The sequence below is a fragment of the Bos indicus genome, chromosome 15, assembly GCF_029378745.1.
Source record: "Bos indicus isolate NIAB-ARS_2022 breed Sahiwal x Tharparkar chromosome 15, NIAB-ARS_B.indTharparkar_mat_pri_1.0, whole genome shotgun sequence".
NCBI classification, from domain to species: domain Eukaryota; kingdom Metazoa; phylum Chordata; class Mammalia; order Artiodactyla; family Bovidae; genus Bos; species Bos indicus.
This window is the reverse complement of record NC_091774.1, coordinates 78,573,725-78,599,460: the sequence shown is the minus strand read 5'-3', so window position 1 is coordinate 78,599,460 and position 25,736 is coordinate 78,573,725. Positions and strand designations below refer to the sequence as shown.

The window sequence follows — 25,736 nt, the reverse complement described above, 5'->3', positions numbered from 1 at the left end:
CCCCAGGCAAATTATGCTCTACAAGTAACACCTTGTTATGAAATGAGCATGTCACTTATTTCCCAAAAGCATCTGGAGAGGTAAGCACAACCTGTGGTTTCTTTATCACACTTTCTCAAGGTGATACTTTGTTATTGCTGTTCAGTCACCATGTCCAACTCTTTGCGACCCCATGGACTGCAGCACACCAGTCTTCTCCGTCCTTCAACATCTCCCAGAAAGTGCCCAAGTTCATGTCCATTGAATCCGGTGATGCCAACCATCTCATACTAGGGTATTCAAATTACAGGTGAGTTAGATTTAAACACTTCAGTATTCATGCCTGGAGAATCCTGTGGACGGAGGAGTCTGGTGGGCTGCTGTCCATGGGGTCGCACAGAGTCAGACACGACTGAAGCGATTTAGCATGCATGCATGCATTGGAGAAGGAAATGGCAGCCCACTCCAGCACTCTTGCCTGGAAAATCCCAGGGACAGAGGAGACTGGTGGGCTGCCGTCTATAGGGTCGCACAGAGTCAGACACGACTGAAGCGACTTAGCAGCAGCAGCAGCAGTAGGTTTAAACATCCATTTCTATTGTCACAGACTTTTATAAATAGTGACCAACATACTGAGAAAAGGAGTCAGAATACTCTCTTTTATTAAATTATTTTTCTTATTATAAAGGTAATATATTCTCTTTGTAGGAAATTCAGATCAGAAAAATTTAAAAAGAATACAAAATTTATCTTAAATCCATAATCCAAATAAGCATTATTAGTCTTTAGAGCATTTCTTTTAGGTACTTTTCTATATTTATATGTCATTTTGGACCACTTAGATCATAATAAAGAAGTTGTCTAGTACCTTGTGTTTTCTGCTTAATATTATGTTGGAAGAATTTTTTCACACCATGAATTTTTCTTGTAAATAACCTCAATGTTCACCTGATATTTCATAACTATAATTTGCTTAATTTTCCCCCTTTATGTAGATATTTGAATTGTTTTCACTTTTTCATTATCTTACAAAATATGAAATATAGCCTGTATGCACAGTTTTTGTCCATAATCTTTATACAGAATAGATTCTGAAGAATAAGGAGTACTGGGTCAAGGGGATGACCAATTATAAAGCTCTTATTATACAAAGTCAAACTTCTTTTCAGAGTATTTACATCAACACAGTACTAATATAATTATCATAAAGTTCTGCTCATTTTCCAATTTAAAGTATTTCACTGTTTTTAAATTGCTTTTCCTTGATGGCTTATGAAATAGGGATTTTTTTAAGGGATCTAATGTTTTTTCTAAGAATTTTCTTTTTATTAAAAAGTTTTGTTAATTTTTATAATTGTGTAGGTAGAACATTTTTTTGTAAAAACTACATCTATGATAATAGTTATCTATCATACTTGTTGCAAAGAGTTTTCCAATGTGTTCTATACCTTTATGTAGTTAAATCTGTTCGCTTTGTCCTAGTTTTTATACCACTGAATTTTGCTTAAAATGCTCTTCCCCACCTAGAGATTTTATATATATATATATATATATATATATGTGTGTGTGTGTATATATATATATATATATATATATATATATCAAATTCTTTTGATTTTCTGTTTTTGAAGAAATCTGCTTTATTGAAAGTCTTTAATGCATGCTACCCTTTTTTCTCTATCTCATTTTCTTTTTATTTGGTGATGGCATAAAAGATAAGCTTTATTCGAAAAATATCTATTCAGTTGTTAAAAAATCTTTTATGAACTACACATAATATTTCTTCAAATTTTCTTTAAAAATAATGCCCTTTTACAGTTTGACCATATTTGCCTCTTACTGAGCTTGTCTGCTCATTTATTTCATTCATTTTTTAATATAAAGTTATTTATTTTAATTTGAGGCTAATTACTTTACAATATTGTAGTGGTTTTTGCCATACATTGACATGAATCTGCCACAGGTGTACACATGTTCCCCATCCTGAACCCCCTCCCACCTCCCTCCCCATCCCATCCCTCTGGGTCATCCCAGTGCACCAGCCCTGAGCACCCTGTCTCATGCATCGAACCTGGACTGGCAATCCGTTTCACATACAACAGTATACATGTTTCAATGCCATTCTCCCAAATCATCCCACCCTCTAAAAAAAATTTGAATTCATTTATAGTCTACTAGTTTTCTATTATTTAATATATTGATTTCTGCAGTCAACTCTTTCTGAATACAATTAGTTGCTTTTCTAACCTCTTGAGTTGATTACTTAATTCACTTATTTTCTCTCTTTATTTGTGTTCTTTCTAAATACTAACTATAATAATCAAGTATTTCAAGGATAAGAATAATGATATGTCTGTTTCTTCACTTTTATACTCATCAAAAATTTGGAATATGTGGAAAGTTATGCATTTTACTTTTAGCATAGCATGTTGACCTATATAATAATAATATTCTTCAATTCCTCCATACCATCTGTTATTTTTCTTAATTTGTATATGAGAAAGTTTAGATGTAGTAAGACTAAGGTCGGTACACAACATCACATAGCTGCTAATCAGTGGAAACAGAATTTAGGAATACCTGACTGCACAGAAGCACATGCTGGTAAACAAATTGTAATGCTTGTTTTCTTGCCTTAAAAGTACCTGTGTTCTAAAGAGGTCTAGAGAATTTTTCATAGTCTTCCCTAAACAGCTTGATTTGCAAAATTCTTCTGAAACCTAAACACGATAAAAATTCTCCAACTATAAAGAAAGCTAAGCGCCAAAGAATTGATGCTTTTGAACTGTGGTGTTGGAGAAGACTCTTGAGAGTCCCCTGGATTGCAAGGAGATCCAACCAGTCCATCCTAAAGGAGATCAGTGCTGGGTGTTCATTGGAAGGACTGATGTTGAAGCTGAAACTCCAATACTTGGGCCACCTCATGTGAAGAGATGACTCACTGGAAAAGACCCTGATGCTGGGAAAGATTGAGGGCAGGAGGAGAAGGGGATGATAGAAGATGATATGGTTGCATGGCATCACTGACTCAGTGGACATGGGTTTGGGTAGACTCTGGGTGTTGGTGATGGACAGGGAGGCCTGCGTGCTGCGGTTCATGGGGTCACAAAGAGTTGGACACGACTGAGTGATTGAACTGAACTGAGTGAATCATAATGTTTCAAATAAAGCTGGGGGATATTGCATTGCATCGTGCTATTTTATCCTTTTCAGAATAATCTTTTTTCTTCTTGTGTGATGGTATCTTAGAAAGTTTTATTTGAATGTAATATAAATTCACAAATCTAACCACTAGTTATACCTCAAAAGTGAAAGTGAAGTTGCTCAGTCATGTCCGACTCTTTGTGACCCCCATGGACTGTAGCCCACCAGGTTCCTCTGTCCATTGGATTCTCCAGATAGGAATACTGGAGTGTGTTGTCATTTCTTTCTCCAGGGGATCTTCCCTAGCCAGGGATTGAACCAGGGTCTCCTGCATTGCAGGTGGATTCTTTACCACCTGAGCCACCAGGGAAACCCTCAGTTATACCTTGTTAAGAAGTATACCTTAGGTAAAGAAGCTATACCTTACTGGAGCCTTAAGGATTCAATCAGTTCAGCTTTTTCTGACGTGCAACTACATTACCCCTAATTTTGAGTTGAATTTACCCGATGTTTTATATTCACCCTGAAACAAGTTAAAAGTAAGAATAATAAATTCTGCAGCTTAACCTCATCAGCACAAGTGACTAGAGAAGGGAAACAAGGGAGTAAATTCTCATGAACTCAAGCCTCTGCTCCTTTGTATGGGTTCTCTTTTTATTCCTCTTTTCCTACAGGAGAAAATACATGAGCATTTTGTGGGGAATACCCATCAATGTACAATTATAGAAAGATGACTGAATGTCAACAGTGATAAAACTGTGGTTGTGTATATGAATGTGTATGTGCATGTGTGGGTGAGTGGGAGTGTGTGTGTGTGAGAGAGAGAAGACAGTTATGTGTTCATTTTGTGGCTAATAATAATATGGCCCAACTTTAAGTCTTGGGCTTATCTACTTGATGTTTTTATCAGTCTTACAAAAAATAATTCTGAGAAAACTTACTAAGATTGGTCTAAATTGATCCTCACAATTGTGATCCCTGTGCTATTCTCAGAGAAATCAGTTATCTGAACACCAGACTGGATTCAAGGAGCAAATGAAGAATGTGATGGAATTCCTCCTGTTTGGCCTGACACAGAACGCAGATATACGGAAACTCTTGTTCGCTCTGTTTACCCTCCTCTACTTTCTCACTGTAGCAGGCAACCTACTCATCATTGTGACAGTCACCACTAGCAGAGCCTTAGGTTCCCCCATGTATTTATTCCTGTCTTTCTCATCCTTCATAGACCGCTGCTGCCCTTCTACCATGGCACCCCAAATGATATTTGACTTACGTGCTCAAAAGAAACCATCTCCTTCGGTGGGTGTATGACTCAGCTCTTTGCAGAGCATTTCTTCGGAGGAGTTGAGATCATCTTGCTCACGGTGATGGCCTATGACCGCTTTGTGGCTATCTGCAAGCCCCTGCATACGCCATCACAATGAACAGGCAAGTGTGTGGCCTCCTGGTGGCCATGGCCTGGGCTGGAGGATTTCTTCATGCTCTGATTCAAATTCTTTTTATAGTCTGGTTGCCCTACTGTGGCCCCAGCATCATTGACCATTTCATCTGTGACCTTTTCCTTCTGCTGAAATTCTCCTGCACGGACACTCACATCTTTGGTCTTTTTGTTGCTGCCAACAGTGGGCTGATGTGTATGCTCATCTTTTCCATTGTTATCACCTCCTACGTGCTCATCCTTTGCTCTCTAAGAACACACGGCAGCACTGCAGAACAGCAGAGAGCGCTCTCCACTTGCGCCTCCCATGTTACTGCAGTGGTCCTGTTCTTTGTACCCTGTACATTTGCGTACCTTCGGCCCACGATCACCTTCCCTATTGATAAAGCGGTGGCTGTGTTTTATACCATGGTAACACCCATATTAAACCCTTTCATCTACACCCTCAGAAACTCAGAGGTGAAAAATGCCATGAAGAAGCTCTGGAGCCAAAGAGTAACCTTGGGTAACAATTTTTGTGAGTAGACAAGATAAAACAAAATCTATTCATATCTTAAGAACAAGTGTGACTAATAGAAAGGATAATGATTTTGAAGTTAAAAGGTATGACTTTAGGGATATTATTCACCCCTTGCTTTCTGGACTCTTTAATGATTCATCTTTCATAAAATGTCACAATTTGATTAAATGATGACTAAAGTTCTTCAATTAGAAATTTCTTTGCTTCTACAAATTACTACTAATCAAGGGGACATTGTTTTTAAAAAAATTATTACTTTTTAATTTTATTTTTTCAGGGTTTTTTGTTTTGTTTTGTTTTGTTTGCTACACTGAGTCTTCGTTGTTGCACACAGGCTTTCTCTGGTAGCAGTGAGTGAGGGCTTCTCTCTAGTTGAGGTGCTCAGGCTTCTCACTGCAGCTGCTTCTCTAATTTCAGAGCACGGGCTTTAGGTGTGAGGGCTTCAGCAGTCGTGGTGCCTGGGCTTTTGTAGTTGTGGCACATGGGTTTAGTTGCTTCTCAGCATGTGGGATCTTCCCGGATCAGAGATTGAACCCATATCCCCTGAGATGGCAGGTGGATTCTTAACTGCTGGACCACCAGGGAAGCCCCCAAAGGGGCATTGTTAATCAACTTAAAGAATCACAGAGGCTGGAAAAACTTTGAGTTACTGTATTCAGTAGAAGCATTCTCTGTAAAGCTTCAGATATAGAGTGTATAACCAATAGGCCAAATAATTAAAATATCTAAACAATAAGTCCTAACAACCAAATATTTTTTTTAATGACGTTTTAGTCCAAAGTACTGTAGGCAAGGTAGAGCTATTATTGTGAGAGATAATGACCAATGAGAAAAGAATGAGTTTTGAGAAATGAGAGTGACATAAAGACAGGACTCATTTCAAAATTAGTACCAAGTGCTGCACAATTCCAGGGGCACCCTTTACAGTGTAATCTGGGCTCTTCTCAAAATGAATTATTTTCTATGTCTAAAGCTAAGAAAGGATATAAAATTCTTCCAGGCACAACTGTAGAGCCATCTTGCACACAATTTCCCAGGCAGTGTTTTGTGGAGCACTGTTTTTGTAAAATATATTCAAAATAGTTTTGGGGGGCACCAATTTGTGCTTTAGCTAATGGATAGAGAAGTATCCAGTACAAACAAAAATTAACTTGGTGATAGGTGAGTAATCAAGTCAGAAAGTGTGCACATTCAAATTTGAATGGGAAATTTTAGACCAATTGCAAACCAATGAGATGGAAAATCATGTGAGATATAGACAGAGTGCAAGTTCAGGATTCATTTGTTGCACAGCAAAATGGTCCTATCCTGACTAGTTACATTGAACCATTTCATCTTTTAAAAGACTTATAAATATCAAGGAGAGAAAAGGTTTCCATCACTTTTGCAATTATCTTCATTCTCTAAGCACAGAATGAATAAATGTCCATCTTTACAGAACCAAGTCTAAATAGAGCATTTTCTTCAGTGTAATGCATTACATTAACTGAAGTTTCTAAACCAGAAATTCATACACCATCATGTCTTTCCCTCCACCAGAGATATAAGGCGATCTTGAAGAAAATTATTAACTAGCTATTGCTGCTCAGTCAGTCAGGTCTGACTATTTGTGAACCCAAGGGCTGACTGTAGCCCTCCAGGCTCCTCTGTCAGTGGGTTTTCCAGGTAAGAATACTTAAGTGGATGGCCATTTCTTCCTCCAGGGGATCTTCCCAACCCAGGGATCTAACCTGAGTCTCCTGCAGCTCCTGCATTGGCAGTCAGATTCTTTACCACTGAGCCACCTGGGAAGCCCATTATTAACTAGGAAGGAGCGCCAACAAAAATTTCATCTCTAACGTGAACCATATCTTCAAAACTTGTTAAGCAAATGTTCTGGCTGTTCCAAACAGTTCCTTCTTCCAACACATTCTTTTTAGTATATGTTCTAAATTTTCACTGATTTCCTATAAACTTTATCCCCACAAAATGTCCATGTATCTCAGGAGGATGCTATGCTCCCCACTTCTCAGGAAAAACCAGGACCAAAACAGAATCTTTCTCTTAATCTCAAGCCTCCTCATCAATAATTGTATCCATATCACCTTTTAGCCCTCTGTTGCAAGCTATTAATAGATATGCAAGGGTTCCTATTTAGTTTTAATGTAGCTATGTGTGTTCTGCATGCAACTGCCTTCTCTCTTCTTAGAAATCTTAGTTTGTTAACTATCAAAATTTTAACCTTTGGTCATTAATCTTTATGCTCTAACCAAACCGCCATTCACATGCAATCTGGGGTCAAAACAAGGAAACAGTACCTTTGGCTCCAATCTATGTGATCACTTAAATCCCTTCTCAGTTATTCCTAACCTCATCCCAACTCTTCCTTCTCCCACCAAATTCTCATTATTAGCTTATTTCCCTTTCTAATAATCCTTCCTTCTATAAATTAGGAGACAAGCTCTTCCTATTGAATTCTCAATCTCTTTGCATGATTTCACCGTTCTATCAACTACCAGATTACACTCAAATTGTCCTTGTTGTTTTTCAGTCACCAAGTCATGCCCCCCTCTTTGAGGCCCTATGGACTGACCTGAAGTATGCCTGGCCTCCTTGTCCCTCACTATCTCTCAGAGTGTCTCTGGGTCTTGATAAATCTAAGGGATTGGGTCCCAGAAGAAAAAAAAATAAGAATGATAACAAAAGCAGTTTCCTTCTGATCTTCTCAAAATCAATGATCAATCAGAATTGTAGTTATTCTGTGTCGTTGCTAGGAAGTTCCCACTATGGGTCAGTCATCCTGTGTCTGCTGGCATCCTCCTCCCAGGACAAAACCCCAACCAACCAGTCAAGCTGATGGAATCCATGTTCTACATATGTGAATAAGTGTTTCTCTAAATTCCCAAGGACTCTGACATTTTCCCCAAAGGCAGTTTTTCAATAGGGCATTGTTCTTTGGGTAGGGAGCATAACCATTCCTGCTCCTGATCAATTCCTTAGGTAGAGGAACAACCTGAACCCAAAATGCCCAGTTAATTACATCACTCCAGATAATTCCTGACAAGGTTGCAATCAACTCCACATCAGAGTCTGAAAAAGAGGAAACAGAAGCAAAGTTCTCCTACTTACAGTGCTTTTTTTCATTTTTATACAGGGGTATTCTACAAAGAAGTTTGACTGAGTGTGATTTTCTCAGTCACTTCTGGACAGAAGCATAATCCTTTACTTTATGTCCTCAAGATTCCCCATCATAGAGTAGGAAGCAAACTGCTATTCTCCCAAACAGATTATGATATATTGACACCTGGATTGTCATGAAAAAAAAAGTTATATAATGATGACTAGGACGTGGGGGGGGGGGGAATGATAAATTATTATTTAATGAATATGGAGTTTCAGTCTGAGAAGGTGAAACATTATGAAGATGATTGGTGAGGTGTTTGTACAACAATGTGAAGGTATTTAATGCCACTCAAGTGTGTACTTGGGTGTGAGAGTTGGACTGTGAAGAAGGCTGAGCGCCGAAGAATTGATGCTTTTGAACTGTGGTGTTGGAGAAGACTCTTGAGAGCCCCTTGGACTGCAAGGAGATCCAACCAGTCCATTCTAAAGAAGATAAGTCCTGAGTGTTCTTTGGAAGGACTGATGCTAAAGCTGAAACTCCAGCACTTTGGCCACCTCATGGGAAGAGTTGACTCATTGGAAAAGACTCTGATGCTGGGAGGGATTGGGGGCAGGAGGAGAAGGGGACAACAGAGGATGAGATGGCTGGATGGCATCACTGACTCGATGGACGTGAGTCTGAGTGAACTCCGGGAGTTGGTGATGGACAAGGAGGCCTGGCGTGCTGCGATTCATGGGGTCGCAAAGAGTCGGACACTTTGCAACTGAACTGAACTGAAGTGTATACTTAAAATGGTAAATTTCATTCTATACATATTTTATGACAATTAAAAAAAAATCAGAGAGTGGGCCAGACTGAGAGTGAGGGTGACCGCTAACAGAAGCAACATCATTAACTGTCAAGAACATGAAAGCATTGCTTCTCTCTCTGCTCTGAATTTCAGGAATGCATCAGTTTGGTTTAAAGTTAAAGGTAGGTGAGAAAGAAAGATGACTCTGTGCAGTTCCAGCCAGCTCTTCACTTGAAGCTGAGGGAGAGAAGACTATAGTGGAGTGTCCTTTTTGTAGTTTCTATTCTTTCCCTCTGGATGTCTCTATACACGAGTGCTTGGCTGAGCGTGACTTTTTTCAAAGTTTACTCTGAGAAAGCATGGAGAGCAGTAAAATCGCTATACATCCCAGTGGTTCCCTCTGTGTGTGGCAAAGCTACAAGCTCTGTAATACATCATGAGGCTGTCACCTAGGTACTCATCCCAGAGATAGTTTATATGTTCATGGCTTTTAAATTACTCGAGGTCTGGGAGCTGGGAACCTGCTAGTTAAGTCTCCTCGGTCAGTCACTAATAAACATGTCACAATGTCTGAGGGTAATCTGGCCCAGACTGGCATTTCTACTCTCAGGGTAACCATATAGTACCAAACACTCATGTTTTCAGAGAGAAATCCATTCTCTGAACTCTGACCTATGCCTAAAACCACCCCATATATCCTTTGGCAAGGTCACCAACGTCAAAATGAGCAACAAAATCCTAATATCAAGCTTTGCTCTTATCTTACCTAAGTTTCATTCTAAACTATAGCCAGAAGTGTGTGTGTGAGTCAGTCATGTCTGACTCTTTGTAACCTCATAGACTGTCACCCACAAGTCTCCTCTGTCCATGGAATTCTCCACGCAAGAATACTGGAGTGGATAGCCATTCCCTTCTCCAGGGGACCTTCCCAACCCAAGGATCAACAACATCTCCTGCATTGCAGGCAGATTCTTTACCACCTGAGCCACCAGGGAAGCCCATAGCCAGAAGTATATTTTTAACCAAAGCTCAACTGCATTTCTAAAGCTGGTCTCTAATGTTGTTTGTGAGAGTCAAACAGGAGCAAAAAAAAAGTCCGTGGCTGATGCTTTAGCAAAGATTCCAACAGAGCCAATCACTAATCCTCTGAGGACTTGGGAGATTGATGTATTACCAAACCCTGAGCTTTTTTGAAAGTCTATTTAAACATTTCTCTAGAGTCAATGAAGAAAGAATTACAAACAAGGGCCTTGAAGTAAATAACAGCCACAGAGCCATGCATCAACAAGGTGAAGATCTGTTTGGGAGACCCTGCTCCCAAGGTTAGTACGAGTTAGAAGAATGGATTAAATCAGGAATAAAAGGAGTTCAATCCCTGGGTTAGGAAGATCCCCTGGAGAAGGAAATGGCAACCCACTCTAGTATTCTTGTCTGGAGAATTCCATGGATAGAGGAGCCTGGTGGGCTACAATCCATGGGGCCGCAAAGAGTTGAACACAACTAAGTGACTAATACTTTCACTTTCACATACATTCTACAATTTCATATGCAAGTTTCTTCTTACTTTGAAGAATCAAATTTGAATAATTTGATGTATACATTTGAATAATATATGTTTTGAAGATGCATTTATAATCTCATAAGAATCCTGGAAAGTGAGTTAAAATTAAATCTGAAAGCTATCAAAGTTTCCTAATTCAAACAGCTTGTTTTCTGAGTAAATCCAGAAAATGGGAGAGTTGTCTAGAGACATAAGAATTCTACTGTCCTCCTTGTTAGTTGACAGTCTATTTGCAGCTGTGGGGCAAATGCCTGGTGGGAAGAAAGCGATGTCTGGATTTAATCTACAAACTGAGGAATCCACAACCAACTGATCCAAGTTAGTGATAGCTAATTCTCTTCCCCAAAATTTAAGATGGTTAACTTAGCCAATTTCATTTCACTGAAATAATATTTGTGGTTAGATTCTGTAAATTGAAACTTAGCCTTTCTCTCTAAAAATGAATTTGGACACAATGATGTGAAAATGTCAATAGAAAATACTGTATGGAATGTTCCCAGCCAAGATGCTGTTGAGAATCACTAAAGTCACTTTTACAAGATTGGGATTAACATTTATGTCTTAGCACCCCACTCCAGTACTCTTGCCTGGAAAATCCCATGGACGGAGGAGCCTGGTGGGCTGCAGTTCATGAGGTCGCACAGAGTTGGACACGACTGAAGCAACTTAGTAGTAGTAGTAAGTAGGTTGATCCTGAAGATCTCTGTAATTATTAAAAATTATTTCCTCTTTTCATGATTTCCATGCCACCACATTGAAGTATTTGTGAGTTAAATCTTTGAAGAATGATTGGCCATCATTGGAGTCATGGAGAGAGAAAAACAGCTGAGGCATAAGCTTTCCTGAAAACTCTAAACTATCTTACTTCATCTTTATTGAAACCTCCAAGATCATGATGCTGAGTTCTGTGCCCAGAAATTTTTGAGGAAAAAAATATGTAGTTATGTTTTTGGCAAGCATTAGGGAAAGAAGAGAGAAAGAAAGATAACAAATAAAATAGCTTATGATCTTGGTTACAACAATGTGTAGTCTATCTTGAAAACCTATATACAGTCTCACTCCCCAGGAAAAGAATGCATTCTTATATATATTCAATATTTTTACATTAATGTAAAAATGTAATGTAATTTAAGTAATGAAAATTTCAAGTTCATCTTAATTGATAAAAACTTATTCCAAAAGGGGAAATTGTATTATTTCAGGTGGTCCTGATATTTTTGTCTGGTCAATAGGAAACAGGAAAACTTCTTGACTTACATCATTTCATAGCAAAATGTGAGTAGGGTAATATAACTAATCCAGAGCATTATTCTATATGCAGTGAAAGAACAATTACACAGAAAGCTCATTTCAGAAATATTGAGGACTTTTCAGGGAACTTTGCACCACTTACATGTTCACATTCGAAGATGTGGAAAGAGTGAGCATAACTATCTTGTTGGGCCAGACACAACATCCAGGGCCGCTGAGTGAATGCTGCTCAAAGAGCTGTTATAAAGAGAGTTTCTTGGCATTTTGAGCGACAAAAACTCCATCTGCAGCTCTGTCTGTGTGTGTGCATGTGTGTTAATTCAAAAAAAAAGGAATAACAGGTCACAGAACACAGCTGGTATAGAGTAAGGTTTGATTGGTACTTTTCATGTCTGATACAAAGTTAATTTTTAAAATATTGTGTCCATATACCTATGAATATTCATTTCAATAGACAAGCATTAATATAACTTTATAAAGAATTGTCAATGAAATCTGTCCCCCAGAGTAAAAAAAGGCTATCTGTGAGACATTCAGAGCTAAAAAGAAAATTTAGAAGTTAACTGCATGTCAATATTCATAAAAAATATCTTGCTTTTATTGTGGTATTTGTAAGGTATTGTCACAATATATTTAAATTATATGAATCAGGAGAGATTTAAACTCCTCCCATTCTTCTTTACAACTCTCTGTGAAATATCAGAGATAAGTGAAGGGAGTAGCTCCACCAGTCCCAGGGACCCAGGCTAAAGAGATGATGAAATTTTTTCCATAGAATTTAAAATATCATCACTCAGAAATATTGTAATCTTTCCAGATCAACTATGGGCGTACAACTCAAGATGAACTGAGGGAAAGGATGAGCAACATAACAGAAATCCCCCTACTGGGCCTGACCCAGAATCCAGGACTGCAGACACTCTTATTTGCTGTGTTTCTGATCATCTACTTGATCACATTGGCAGGTAACCTGCTCATCTCTGTCACTGTTTTCACCAGCCCAGCCCTCGGCTCTCCCATGTACTATTTTCTGTCCTATTTGTCCATGACAGATGCTTTCTATTCTTCCTCCATAGCACCCAAGTTGATCTTTGACTTGGTCTCTGGAAAGAACACCATTTCCTTCAGCGGCTGCATGACTCAGGTCTTTGCTGAACATTTCTTTGCTGGAGCCGAGATTGTCTTGTTAACTGTCATGGCCTATGACCGCTATGTGGCCATCCGTAAGCCCCTGCACTACATGGCCATGATGAGTCGACCCGTGTGTGCTCTCCTGGTTGGAATGGCTGGGGCGTTAGGCTTTCTCCATGGAGGGATCCAGATTTTGTTCATGGTTCAGTTACCATTCTGTGGCCCCAATGTCATTGACCATTTTATGTGTGATTTAATACCTCTCCTGGAGCTAGCCTGCACGGACACTCACCCTCTGGGGCCCCTGATTTCTGCCAACAGTGGGTCACTGTGTCTGCTAACTTTCCTAATGCTGGTTGCTTCCTATGTTGTCATCCTGCGCTCCCTGAGGACTCCCAGCTCTGAAGGGCGTCGCAAAGCCCTGTCCACCTGTGCCTCTCATGTCACAGTTTCATCCTGTTCTTTGTACCTTGTTCGTTCCTCTACCTAAGACCCACGACCTCCTTCCCCGTTGACAAAGCTGTGACTGTGTTTTGCACCATAGTAACTCCTATGCTGAACCCTTTAATCTACACCCTGAGAAATGCAGAAGTGAAAAATGTCATGAAGAAGCTCTGGGGACAAATAATGAAAACTAGTGATGAATAAATCTTGTGTGGAGTATTTAGGCAAGATTTCTCCCCTTCTTAATTGATTGAACTGGGATGATTCTTCTGTCTGGATCAATTTTCTCTAGGGGCTCATACATTGTAAGCCAGGGTTGATATTCAGAAGGCATAGTACACTCAGTGCTGAGAGCCCACGATAGTCTTAGGAGGTCATGAAATGTTTTAATTTCTTTTACAACAGAAAGAAAGAAATTAATATAATCTAAATGCAGCTTAGATTATAGTCATCTATACAACCATGCAGTCAGAAAAGATAATTTTTAACATTTTCATGGAGGAGAAGGCCCAAGAGGAAGAAAGTACCAAAGGTCCACGAAAGTCATAATGTTGCCCTGAGTGTGGGTATGAAACAGATCAACAGCAATATTCTTGAACACTCGTTATACCCAGCACCATAGCTAGAATGAAGTTTTACTTTAAAAGAGGGAAGACAACTACAAATGAAAAAAGGACAGAACAGTAGGAAATAAGCTTTCAAAAAGTACATTTATACACTTTTTCTGATCTTTCTAAGTTTGAGAGGTTTATAAATAAAGTAAAGACAGCAATAAAAAGAAATTTTTACTTATCACAATCCCAAACAGATGGCATTTGCACACAAAAGTACTTTTTGAAAATTACACTTCATCATTCCTTGTAGTATACAAGAGTTTACAAAAAGAATTAGAATTGGATGGCATAAAATAAACATAGTTGATAAAGTCCATAGAGCTAAGGCAGAAAATATCTATACATTAAAGTCTGGTTTTAGACACAGACAAAGGAAAAGAAGATTCTCAAGACAAAACAGTGGTTACAGGAAATTTCCAGTGATTTAAGAACGAGTCATGGAACTGTCATGGAACAGCACAAAATCACAAATCTGAGCTAGAGTAAAGAATCCATACCATGTACATAATGAAATTCTAAGAGATTCAAAAATAGAGATTAAGAGCTTTGGACAAAGTAGACTTAATTTCTCTTATTGTCTCCAGCATTAATTATTCGAGTAAATGTTAGCAAATTGTTTCATCTATTTTTTTCATCTTTAATAAAAAAAAAAAAAAAGAATTTCCCAGGTGGCTCAGTAGTAAAGAATCTGCCTGCCAAGTAGGAGACATGGGTTCGATCCCTGGGTTTGGAAGATCCGCTGGAGAAGGAGGACTTGGCAGCTCACTCTAGTGTTCTTGCCTGAGAAATTCTATGGACTGAGAAGCTTGGTGGGCTACAGTCTGTGGGGCTGCAAAGAGTCAGGCACAACATCACAGCTAAGAAACAACAACAAATAGGAAAATAACATTACATGCTTCCTTAAATTGTGCAGATTAAATGATTTCAAGAGGAAAACTGAGTCAGCTAAAAATTAACAAAAATTGCTTAGACTTCGTTTCAACTTTCAGAGATTCCACAAGAGCATAAACTATGCTGGGGACAGTGGTTCCTAACAGAGGAGCCCAAGAGCATCGCTACCATTATTCACTAACCAGGACAGCAGGGAGACCAAACGTCCATCCCAGCCTCACTTCACTCCAAAATGTGTCATCTCAGCCAATAAAAAGTTCTCTGAATGTTGAGAGCGAGTGCCTCACCAACTCCCTATTCTGGGATTAAACTCCATTTAAATATCTCTGTAGTGACAAATGGGAGAGCCGGTGGGATCAACTATGAGATGTTTGAAAGTGAAAGTCACTCAGTCATGTCTGACTCTTTGCGATCCCATGGACTATACAGTTCATGGAATTCTCCAGGCCAGAATACTGGAGTGAGTAGCCAGTTTCCTCCTCCAGAGGATCTTCCCAACCCAGCAATCGAACCCATGTGTCCCACATTGCAGGTGGCTTCTTTATCGGCTAAACCACCAGAGAAGCCCAAGAATACCAGAGTGGGGAGCCTATCCCTTCTCCAGTGGATCTTTCCAACCCAGGAATCAAACCGGGGTCTCCTGCGTTGCAGGCGGATTCTTTACCAGCTGAGCTACGAGGGAAGCTTGAGCAGCATCTATTTCAGAAGCTCTCGCTGATAATGGATCCTTTTATCCTGTTTCCATCCTCTAGAAGAAAGAGAAAAAGGAAGCGTTCAGTTGGAAAGACGAAGAGATCAATTTCTGTACAGAGTTTGTGATTTATGGGGAAGACTTCAGAAACTTGTTTTCAGGAGGGTTCCCAACCAGGAATTTGAACATAAGGTGATGCCAGCATTGCATTTCTAATGTTCTTAAGATCTTATTGTCAGGTTAGCTCTCACTGTATTTATAAAGGCTTTAAACAATAGATACTTTGCCATAATCTCCTATGAGTGAGTATTTTGAAAATATATATATATATAAGCAACTGTGTATTTAAAAACTCAAAATTATCTTTTAAACATCTAGTGGTAGTTCGCAAGAAACATGGAATGTCACAGGATGATGTAGAAAGAAGGCTGATGATGGTGATGATGATACTGGTAACGCTGGTGACAATAGCTGTTTACTGAGCCCTTTCTGTGAATAAAGTCTTGACCTGAGCACTCATTCTGTGTGTTTGGGAGGCAACAGATTTCTGACCTTAATTTATGACTTTAAGTCTCAAGCCGAGAAAACCTCTGTCTAAAATATTTCTTTATTTGAACATAATGGTGAACCTACCCTTGCTGCCGCTGCTGCTAAGTCGCTTCAGTCGTGTCTGACTCTATGCGACCCCAGAGACGGCAGCCCACCAGGCTCCCCCGTCCCTGGGATTCTCCAGGCAAGAACACTGGAGTGGGGTGCCATTTCCTTCTCCAATGCATGAAAGTGAAAAGTGAAAGTGAAGTTGCTCAGTTGTGTCTGACTCTTAGCGACCCCATGGACTGCAGCCCACTAGGCTCCTCCATCCATGGGATTTTCCAGGCAAGAGTACTGGAGTGGGGTGCCATTGCCTTCTCCGGAACCTACCCTTAGGATGGGGTAAACATCAAAAAATCAATGCTAGTGTAAAAAACATAATTATGACAGCTTTTTCTATTTGTGTGTTTACTCTGTGCAAGGAGCTTTTCTTTTGCTATTTAATTCTTATTAAAGCCCAGTAAGTACAGTAATTTGAGAAGGCAATGGCACCCCACTCCAGTACTCTTGCCTAGAAAATCCCATGGATGGAGGAGCATGGTAGGCTGCAGTCCATGGGGTTGCTAAGAGTCGGACATGACTGAGCGACTTCACTTTCCCTTTTCACTTTCACGCATTGGAGAAGGAAATGGCAACCCACTCCAGTGTTCTTCCCTGGAGAATCCCAGGGATGGGGGAGCCTGGTGGGCTGCCGTCTATGGGGTCGCACAGAGTCGGACATGACTGAATCGACTTAGCAGCAGCAGCAAGTACAGTAATATTGATATTTACCTAACATTGTTGTATGTAATATATGGCCTCCCCGATGGCTCAGTGATAAAGAATCGCATGTAATGCAGGAGACTTGGGTTCGATCCCTGGGTTGGGAAAATCCCCTGGAGAAAGAAATGGCAAACCACTCCAGTATTCCTGCCTGGAGAATTCCATAGACAGAGGACCTGTGGATTACAGTCCATGGGGTCGCAAAGAGTCAGACACAACTTAAGGAGTAAACGACAAAGGATACTATATGTGAAAGCGCCTAGGACCTGCACTTAGAACACGAAGATGATCAATAAACGCGATTAATTTTTGTCCTTGTTGTCCAGTCATCAATTTTCCTAAAGACACTAACCCTCCAATATCTGTTCCTGAAATATCCTAACTCCCTTTTCCTCCTGACAACTTGTGGACTCTCTCTAGATGCTAGAAGGACACTAGGCACTTTTAGGAAGTAAGGTGAAAGTCTCTTCCTTGTGAGACCAAAACTGCATTCAAAGGGACTAATTAATGATGGCACCACAGTGTTCTAACCTGTGAATGAGGCAAAAACCAAGCCCCAGAACTGTTTCAGCAAGTGATGCTGTGGGGAGAGGATTAGCCTTCAGAGAAACCTCGCAGTGATAATCGCATGTTATCACGCCCACCTTATAAGTCACCCTTTTCAGTGGCAAGAGAAAGATTTTCTGAGACCATGTTGATGAGCATTGTCAGTGGAAAGCAGAGACGACAAGCCAGCTATTTTGTTTTGAGGCTTTTCTCCCTAAGCTGAGCCACAGCATTTTTTTGGCTTCTCAATGATAGAGAAAGCAGATACTGGATTATCTACTATTATCTGTTATATACTGTTCTCTACTGATTGGTGGTGGTGACACTGGAAAGCACAGAGGAGTGCCGAGTGGCCTGGGTTCCAGCTGCGCCTCCACCACGGACCATCAGTCCAACTTTGGACCATCTGCTCCTCATCTGAGTCTTAAATCCACCACCTTTAATACAGAGACAACTGGAAAAGGTGATTTGTAATGCCGTAGGGTTTTTCAGGAAATAAGAGGGAAATGGATAATGGAACAAATTCTCAGCTGCTTGTGAATGAATGATGCCCTTTGGAATTTTCTCCTAATACTAGTCTAAGAAACTTGCAGCTCAGATGCATTCCTGCAATCAATAGCACGTCCCCAGTGTGAGATCTGCCTAAATGAGAAAAGCAATTTTAATCTCACGCAGGAGTTTAGGCACATGAAACAGTGATATTTGGGTTGATATGCTTGGAGCTGGTCTAGGTGACCCTTCAATAACTCGCCCAGGTCCACTATTTCATGATGTTAGGATGTAAAAGAACAAAAACAAAGACAAAACTCCTGACGACATACTCGTGTCCTCAGATCCAGTGAATGTAACTTGCTGTCCGTGGCACTGATGACAGTGACTTCAGCGATACCATTGCTGGAGTGGGTGTCATATCCAGGCTCTGTACAAACACTTGATATGCACTGTTTTCATGACTGCTGTTTGCAGACTCAGGGTGTAGCAGTACTCTTATTTTTCATTTTATAGATAAGAACACTGAGGCTTTGAGAAATTGCCCATGATTACACGGAAAATAAATGGTACTGGGAATACTCAAACTTAAGTGAGTTTATGTGTCAGGATACTATGGTGAAGCCCACAGACTCTATAGCAGAACTGCCTGGGCCCAAGTCTTAACTCTGCAACTTATTGGCTGACTATGCTTCTGTAAGTTTCTAAATGTGTTTCTCACTTTCTTCCTCTGAAGAAATGAGAAGAAAAGTAATAATCTATCTTGTGGGGATGTTATGAGGATTAAATGAGCTTATATATTTAAAGCTCTTAGAACAGTGTTTGCAAAGACTAAGTGTTATACAGATGGCACTTATCACTGCTATTTGTGCTCTTGGCCATAATGTTCTCCTCTGAAAAGTTCATAATCAGATTTGTTTCCTGCATAAACTGCATTTGCCTTTGTAACCACGCTTAGAAAGAAAGTGTGCAGCTTCCTGATCAATACAAGAATCTTCTCTCCAGCACTTCTTATATTTGCATGTCTCTTCCTCTGACACTCAGTGACTCTCCTTTCATTCATATCATACTGAGCATAAAATCTTCAGCAAGTTGGGAGATTTAGTTACTTTAAGAAGATTTATGTTTCCAGGAAAATTCTGAAAGAGATGGGAATACCAGACCACCTGATCTGCTTCTTGAGAAATCTGTATGCAGGTCAGGAAGCAACAGTTAGAACTGGACATGGAACAACAGACTGGTTCCAAATAGGAAAAGGAGTACATCAAGGCTGTATATTGTCACCCTGTTTATTTAACTTCTATGCAGAGTACATCATGAGAAGCGCTGGGCTGGAAGAAGCACAAGCTGGAATCAAGATTGCCGGAAGAAATATCAATAACCTCAGATATGCAGATGACACCACCCTTCTGACAGAAAGTGAAGAGGAACTAAAAAGCCTCTTGATCAAAGTGAAAGTGGAGACTGAAAAAGTTGGCTTAAAGCTCAACATTCAGAAAACGAAGATCATGGCATCCGATCCCATCACTTCATGGGAAATAGATGGGGAAACAGTGGAAACAGTGTCAGATTTTATTTTTCTGGGCTCCAAAATCACTACAGATGGTGACTGCAGCCATGAAATTAAAAGACGCTTACTCCTTGGAAGGAAAGTTATGACCAACCTAGATAGCATATTCAAAAGCAGAGACATTACTTTGCCAACAAAGGTCCGTCTAGTCAAGGCTATGGTTTTTCCTGTGGTCATGTATGGATGTGAGAGTTGGACTGTGAAGAAGGCTGAGAGCCAAAATATTGATGCTTTTGAACTGTGGTGTTGGAGAAGACTCTTGAGAGTCCCTTGGACTGCAAGGAGATCCAACCAGTCCATTCTGAAGGAGATCAGCCCTGGGATTTCTTTGGAAGGAATGATGCTAACTAAAGCTGAAACTCCAGTACTTTGGCCACCTCATGTGAAGAGTTGACTCATTGGAAAAGACTCTGATGCTGGGAGGGATTGGGGGCAGGAGGAGAAGGGGACCACAGAGGATGAGATGGCTGGATGGCATCACTGACTCGATGGACGTGAGTCTGAGTGAACTCCAGGAGTTGGTGATGGACAGGGAGGCCTGGCGTGCTGCGGTTCATGGGGTCACAAAGAGTCGGACACGACTGAGCAAGTGATCTGACCTGATCTGATCTGATATTTCCAGGAAAATAATAGATGGTTGGTGGGTGCGATGAGTGACAGTTTTTGTTTAATCAAAACTTAGAATAGCGCAAACATTTCTTTAATGTAATTAGGAGAATAAAGCATGAGTAGGAATATTTTGTCAGATGAGATTCTAATTTACAAGGACATTGGTTAAGACAGAATATCTCTTCTTCCTCCTCCTGTAGCTTCCTTTATGTAGTGAATAGGCAGATAATCATTTAATAGAATCTTTCACTGCTGGTCACTTTTAATTTTTTAACTTTGACTCATCCCTGTCGATTGTAGAAGGACTGGAAGCCTTTAACTAGAAGGATTTCACCAGGTCCAGAGAAAGTAAAGCCCAGACATACATATAGTGTGTACAGCAAGGGGGAAGAGTAATTTAACTTCTTATACGTGATACTGCCCGCAGCTCAGGCAGAAGTGGGAGCAAATGAACAAGGAGAAACAGAGAACTTGGGCGTCTCCAGCTGCAACCAAGTCAGTGTCTCCCTACTCTACTTCAGTTTGCTTTGCATCAATTTCTGTTACTATTGGAAGCACAACAGAAAATGTAGCAAACCTCATTGCAAGGAAAAAGAGTTAATTCAAAGGGTATGAACTATGCATGCAGAGATTTCAGAAGATCCTAAGTATGCATGGGTTTCTTGAGAGCCATTGTATCCATGTGGAACCCTGCTGAAAACTGTCAGAGATGTTTTCTGGTCAAATTAGAAAATCGATGTCCACCAAATGTTCCATTTAACAAAATAAATTCTAGAAAATTGAATAATTATTTTCATATAATAACTTAGATATCTATTGCCCAGTGATGCTAAAGTTAACAGACATGCTTACATTTTGTGCTTAACAGGATGAATTGGTACACAAGTTTTGGAACAGAATGGGTTAAGAGGGATGAAGAGAAGTGGGTTTGGATAAACGAAATCTTGTAACATTTTGTGTCTCTCTTGACTTTATAGGCAATGCTGTGCTTGCATCCTCAGTGTCCTTGGACTCTATGGAAATACCACACAACATCACAGAATTTTTCATGCTGGGACTTTCACAGAACCCAGAAGTGCAAAGAGCTCTCTTTGTGGCCTTTTTGACCATATACGGGATCACAGTTTGTGGCAATATTCTCATTGTGATCACTATCACCTGTAATCCACGCTGGATTCCCCTATGTATTTTTTCCTGGCCAACCTGTCCTTTATTGATACCTGTTATTCTTCTTCTATGGCCCCTAGACTCATAGCTGACTCCTTGTATGAGGGGAGAGCCATCTCCTATGAGGGTTGCATGGCTCAGCTCTTTGGAGCTCATTTTTTTGGAGGTGCTGAGATCATCCTGCTCACGGTGATGGCCTATGACCGCTACGTGGCCATCTGCAAGCCCCTGCACTACACGGCCGTCATGACCAGGCATCGCTGTGCCCTGCTGGTGGGGCTGGCTTGGCTGGGGGGCTTCCTGCATTCCCTGGTTCAGCTCCTGCTGGTCCTGCAGTTGCCCTTCTGTGGGCCTAACGTGATCAATCACTTTGTCTGTGACTTGTACCCCTTGCTGGAACTTGCCTGCACTGACACCTATGTCATCGGCCTGCTGGTGGTGGCCAACAGTGGCGTGATCTGCCTGTTGAACTTCCTCCTGCTGGCTGCCTCCTACCTGGTCATCCTGTGCTCCTTGAGGTCCCACAGCGCAGAGGGGAGGCGCAGGGCCCTCTCCACCTGCGGGGCCCACTTCACGGTTGTTGCCTTGTTCTTCGTGCCCTGTATGTTTACTTATGTGTGGCCGTCATCTAATTTATCTATAGACAAAAACATGGCAGTATTTTACGGTATCCTGACTCCCATGTTGAATCCACTCATTTACACTCTGAGAAGTGAAGAGGTAAAGAATGCCTTGACAAAGTTCTTCACACAGCAAGATCTTAAATGTAGCTAATAAGTTGGAAAGTAGGAAATAAAATGGCTTTATTTTGGAAAGTGGAACAAACCAAAACCTGTTACTTATTGCCATATACATCTTAATCCATCTTATCCATTCCTTCATCGTCACAGACTTCATTGATTTACTTAGACTTTCAAATGAATTGCCTAATTTGATAATAAAACAACTATATGAAATGCATATGGCATGAATGATTATTATTCCTGTTTTAGAAATGAAGAAACCATATCTACAGATGTGGTTAATTGATTCATTAAAATTATCTAGCTTTGAACTGCCTGAAACAAAACTCAGAATCAGTTATTTTTGATCCGTCTTACCGATCTTTAAATGGCAACCTATGCTGACATCATTGGAGTCTGTATGATAATCAGTTGAGTTATAGAAATGAGAGGCATAACCCTTAAAGCAAATAACTTCACTCATCGCCATAGGTAGTAGTCTGTGTGCATACAAGTCTGGCTTCTCTTCCTTCTCATCACCATTTACGGCATCAGCAGCACAGCTGCTACGATACAGCAGAGGGAAGGTCTCAGTTCTGGAGACAGATCAACCTGAGTTGAGTCTCAGTTCCCACACTTCTTCATGGCACAACTAGAGGCAAGTGGCAAACCTTCATAAGCCTCTGGTGCTTGTCTTGAAAATAGACATAAACGTGTCCAAAGCAGTATCATAGGAATTAAATTAGACAATCTATGTAAAGTTTTTCATCCAATTTACGGCACATATGGTCCCCTAAATTTAGCTGCTATTTCTACTTCAACCTTCTGTAACCTTCCATAAAGAGGCTGCTTTCTTTCACTTTTCTATATCTATTTAAAGTTTGAAACATATACTTCATTTAGAACAGACTGGCTTATTTTTCTGCCAGTGATGGAAATTGACGTTTCCTTATATATTTACTGACTCTTTTTCAAACTCTGAGGGATCCTAGTGTTCTGGAGTTTAAAACATGCATCCATATTCATTTCATTCCTTTCCTGGAATGAGAGGAATGAAACTCTGACCACATCCATCCCAAGCTGCACCCTTTAGAAGTGTGGACGCCTATAATTTACAATAAGCTTATACCTTGTTTGACAAATGATTTGTAATTCACTGTGCCACAAATATCCATTTTTTACACTAAAAAAGGAAAAACCAAAAAACTAGAAATTAGTATGGAAAAATAATTTTCCTTCTACAGGTATTCAAAATCAGTCTCCAAGAACCATTAAGTTCAGAGATAATTAGGAAATAGTTATTGCTTTACCCTGAACTTCTATGCATAACAAAAACAAGTTGCCGAATTCTTAGGCAAAATATTGTCTTTCTTAACTTTACCACATTTTGATGATGTAGTTAATAATAGCTAAGTATAGCAGATCTTGAGCCTTTACCAATTCATTTTTGCTGTTAGATTATAAAAATATAATTGAGCTAATTTTCCAATTAACTACAAAATATGAAATCATTGGGAGGGTTACTAAAAAGTAGCCAAGCCAGCTTCCCACAGTTAACTCTCAGGAAGCTTTCTAGAAAAGAATACTTTTGAAATTCAAAAAGCACTTTTATTTTTATTACAGTTAAAATAGCAAATAGCCAAAAGGACTGATGTAGTGCCCTCTTGTTTTTTATTGTTCAAGTCGTGATTAACAGCGGCTCAACCATCTTATAAATACTGCTCATTTTTGAAAAATTTCAACCTGTTGGAATAAACACATCAGTAAATACCACCAGAAGTTTTCTAGATGACTCATAAATTATTGCTGATCTTGTTTACAAAGGAAGTGTTATCTCCAAGACTATGTAAAATATTTTTCCTCCTAAACACATATCTCTTTTAGAATTTAGAAAATAAGACTGGCAACACACACACATGTGTGTGTGTGTGTAAATCCACTTATAAGCCCACTACCTAAAGGTAATCACCATCAACAATTTGGTAACTATCCGTTTAATCATCATCATCTTTTTCTTCTCTTCCACTTATTCCTTCAGCTATTTCTACAAATTTGGTTAAGTTTCTACTATTCTAAAAGTTACTCTCTGGGACTAAATTGTTTCTTTGTTTAGTTTACAAGGCATCTTAGGCAAATAAGCATTTCTGATCCTCAGTTTGCGCATCCAGCAATGGGCAGTTTAGGGGACTTCCCTGAGGGTCCAGAGGCTAAGACTCCACGTTCCTATTGCAGGGCCCAGATTCAGTCCCTGGTCAGGGAACTAAGATACCACAACAAAGCCTGAAAGCCACAGCTACTGAGCCCTAGGGCTCTAGTGCCCATAGGCCAGGACTAGAGAAGCCCACGTGCCTGAAGCAAGACCCAGTGCAGTTCAGTTCAGTCACTCAGTTGTGTACAACTCTTTGTGACCCCATGGATTGCAGTACGCCAGGCTTCCTTGTCCATCACCAACTCCCGGAGTTCACCCAAACTCATGTTTATAAGCTTGGTGATACCGTCCAACCATCTTATCCTCTGTCATCCCTTTCTCCTCCTGCCCTCAATCTTTCCCAGCATCACGGTCTTTTCAAATGAGTCAGTTCTTCACATCAGGTGGCCAAAGTATTGGAGCTTCACCTTCAGCATCAGTCCTTCCAATGAATATTCAGGACTGATTTCCTTTAGGATGGACTGGTTGATCTCCTTGCAGTCCAAGGGACTCTCAAGAGTCTTCTCCAACACCAGAGTTCAAAAGCATTAATTCTTCTGCACTCAACTTTCTTTATAGTCCAACTCTCACATCCATACATGACTACTGGAAAAACCATAGCTTTGAGCAGATGGACCTTTGTTGGCAAAGTAATGTCTCTGCTTTTAAATATGCTGTCTTGGTTGGTAATAGCTTTTCTTCCAAGGAGCAAGCGTCTTTTAATTTCATGCCTGCAGTCACCATCTGCAGTGAATTTTGAGCCCCCAAAAATAAAGTCTGTCACTGTTTCCATTGTTTCCCCATCTATTTGCCATGAAGTGATGGGACCGTATGCCATGATCTTAGTTTTCTGAATGTTGAGTTTTAAGCCAAGTTTTTCACCCTCCTCTTTTGCCAAAATAAATATTTTTTAAATTTTTTAATTAAATTTAATTTTTAATTTTAAAAAAATTTTAAATTTTAATTAAAAAATTTAAAAAGCAGCACAATCTCATCCTTATGACCTTATGAAAGGAGATTGACTATGAAAAGCATTGTATCTGACAGGTGATAGGAGTCTAATGAGTTGTCAAAAATATACTTGTGGGATAAAAAGAAAAAAAAAAAACTGTATCTGGCATTATTATTCCACTGGTCATGGTTACATGTCTATTGCTCAGCTACTTAATAAAAAGTTTATCATCTCTCTTGAACTCCCCTACCTTAAGAAGAGTATTATTTTATTTATTTATATTTTTTTTCTAATTTTATTTTATTTTTAAACTTTACATAATTGTATTAGTTTTGCCAAATATCAAAATGAATCCGCCACAGGTATACATGTGTTCCCCATCCTGAACTCTCCTCCCTCCTCCCTCCCCATACCATCCCTCTGGGTCATCCCAGTGCACTAGCCCCAAGCATCCAGTATTGTGCATCGAACCTGGACTGGCAACTCGTTTCTTACATGATATTTTACATGTTTCAATGCCATTCTCCCAAATCTTCCCACCCTTTCCCTCTCCCACGGAGTCCATAAGACTGTTCTATAC

General features: G+C 39.9%; 4 protein-coding genes across 5 annotated transcripts in view; 3 read left to right on the top strand and 1 right to left on the bottom strand.

Annotated features, from left to right (window-relative positions):
- Positions 1-25,736, bottom strand: part of LOC109569227 (olfactory receptor 4C12-like) — a 177,282-nt gene that overhangs the window by 50,071 nt on the left and 101,475 nt on the right. The window lies entirely within an intron of this gene.
- Positions 4,159-5,089, top strand: LOC109569062 (olfactory receptor 4C5-like). Its single transcript, XM_019974387.2, is given in 3 exon segments — positions 4,159-4,405; positions 4,408-4,533; positions 4,536-5,089. Coding segments are annotated over 3 exon segments (927 nt in total).
- On the top strand, positions 12,649-13,575 carry LOC109569266 (olfactory receptor 4C45-like). The gene is given in 2 exon segments (XM_019974578.2): positions 12,649-13,369; positions 13,372-13,575. Coding segments are annotated over 2 exon segments (918 nt in total). The 3' UTR covers positions 13,569-13,575.
- Positions 21,104-22,068, top strand: LOC109569061 (olfactory receptor 4C3). Its single transcript, XM_019974386.2, is given in 2 exon segments — positions 21,104-21,293; positions 21,296-22,068. Coding segments are annotated over 2 exon segments (924 nt in total). The 5' UTR covers positions 21,104-21,142.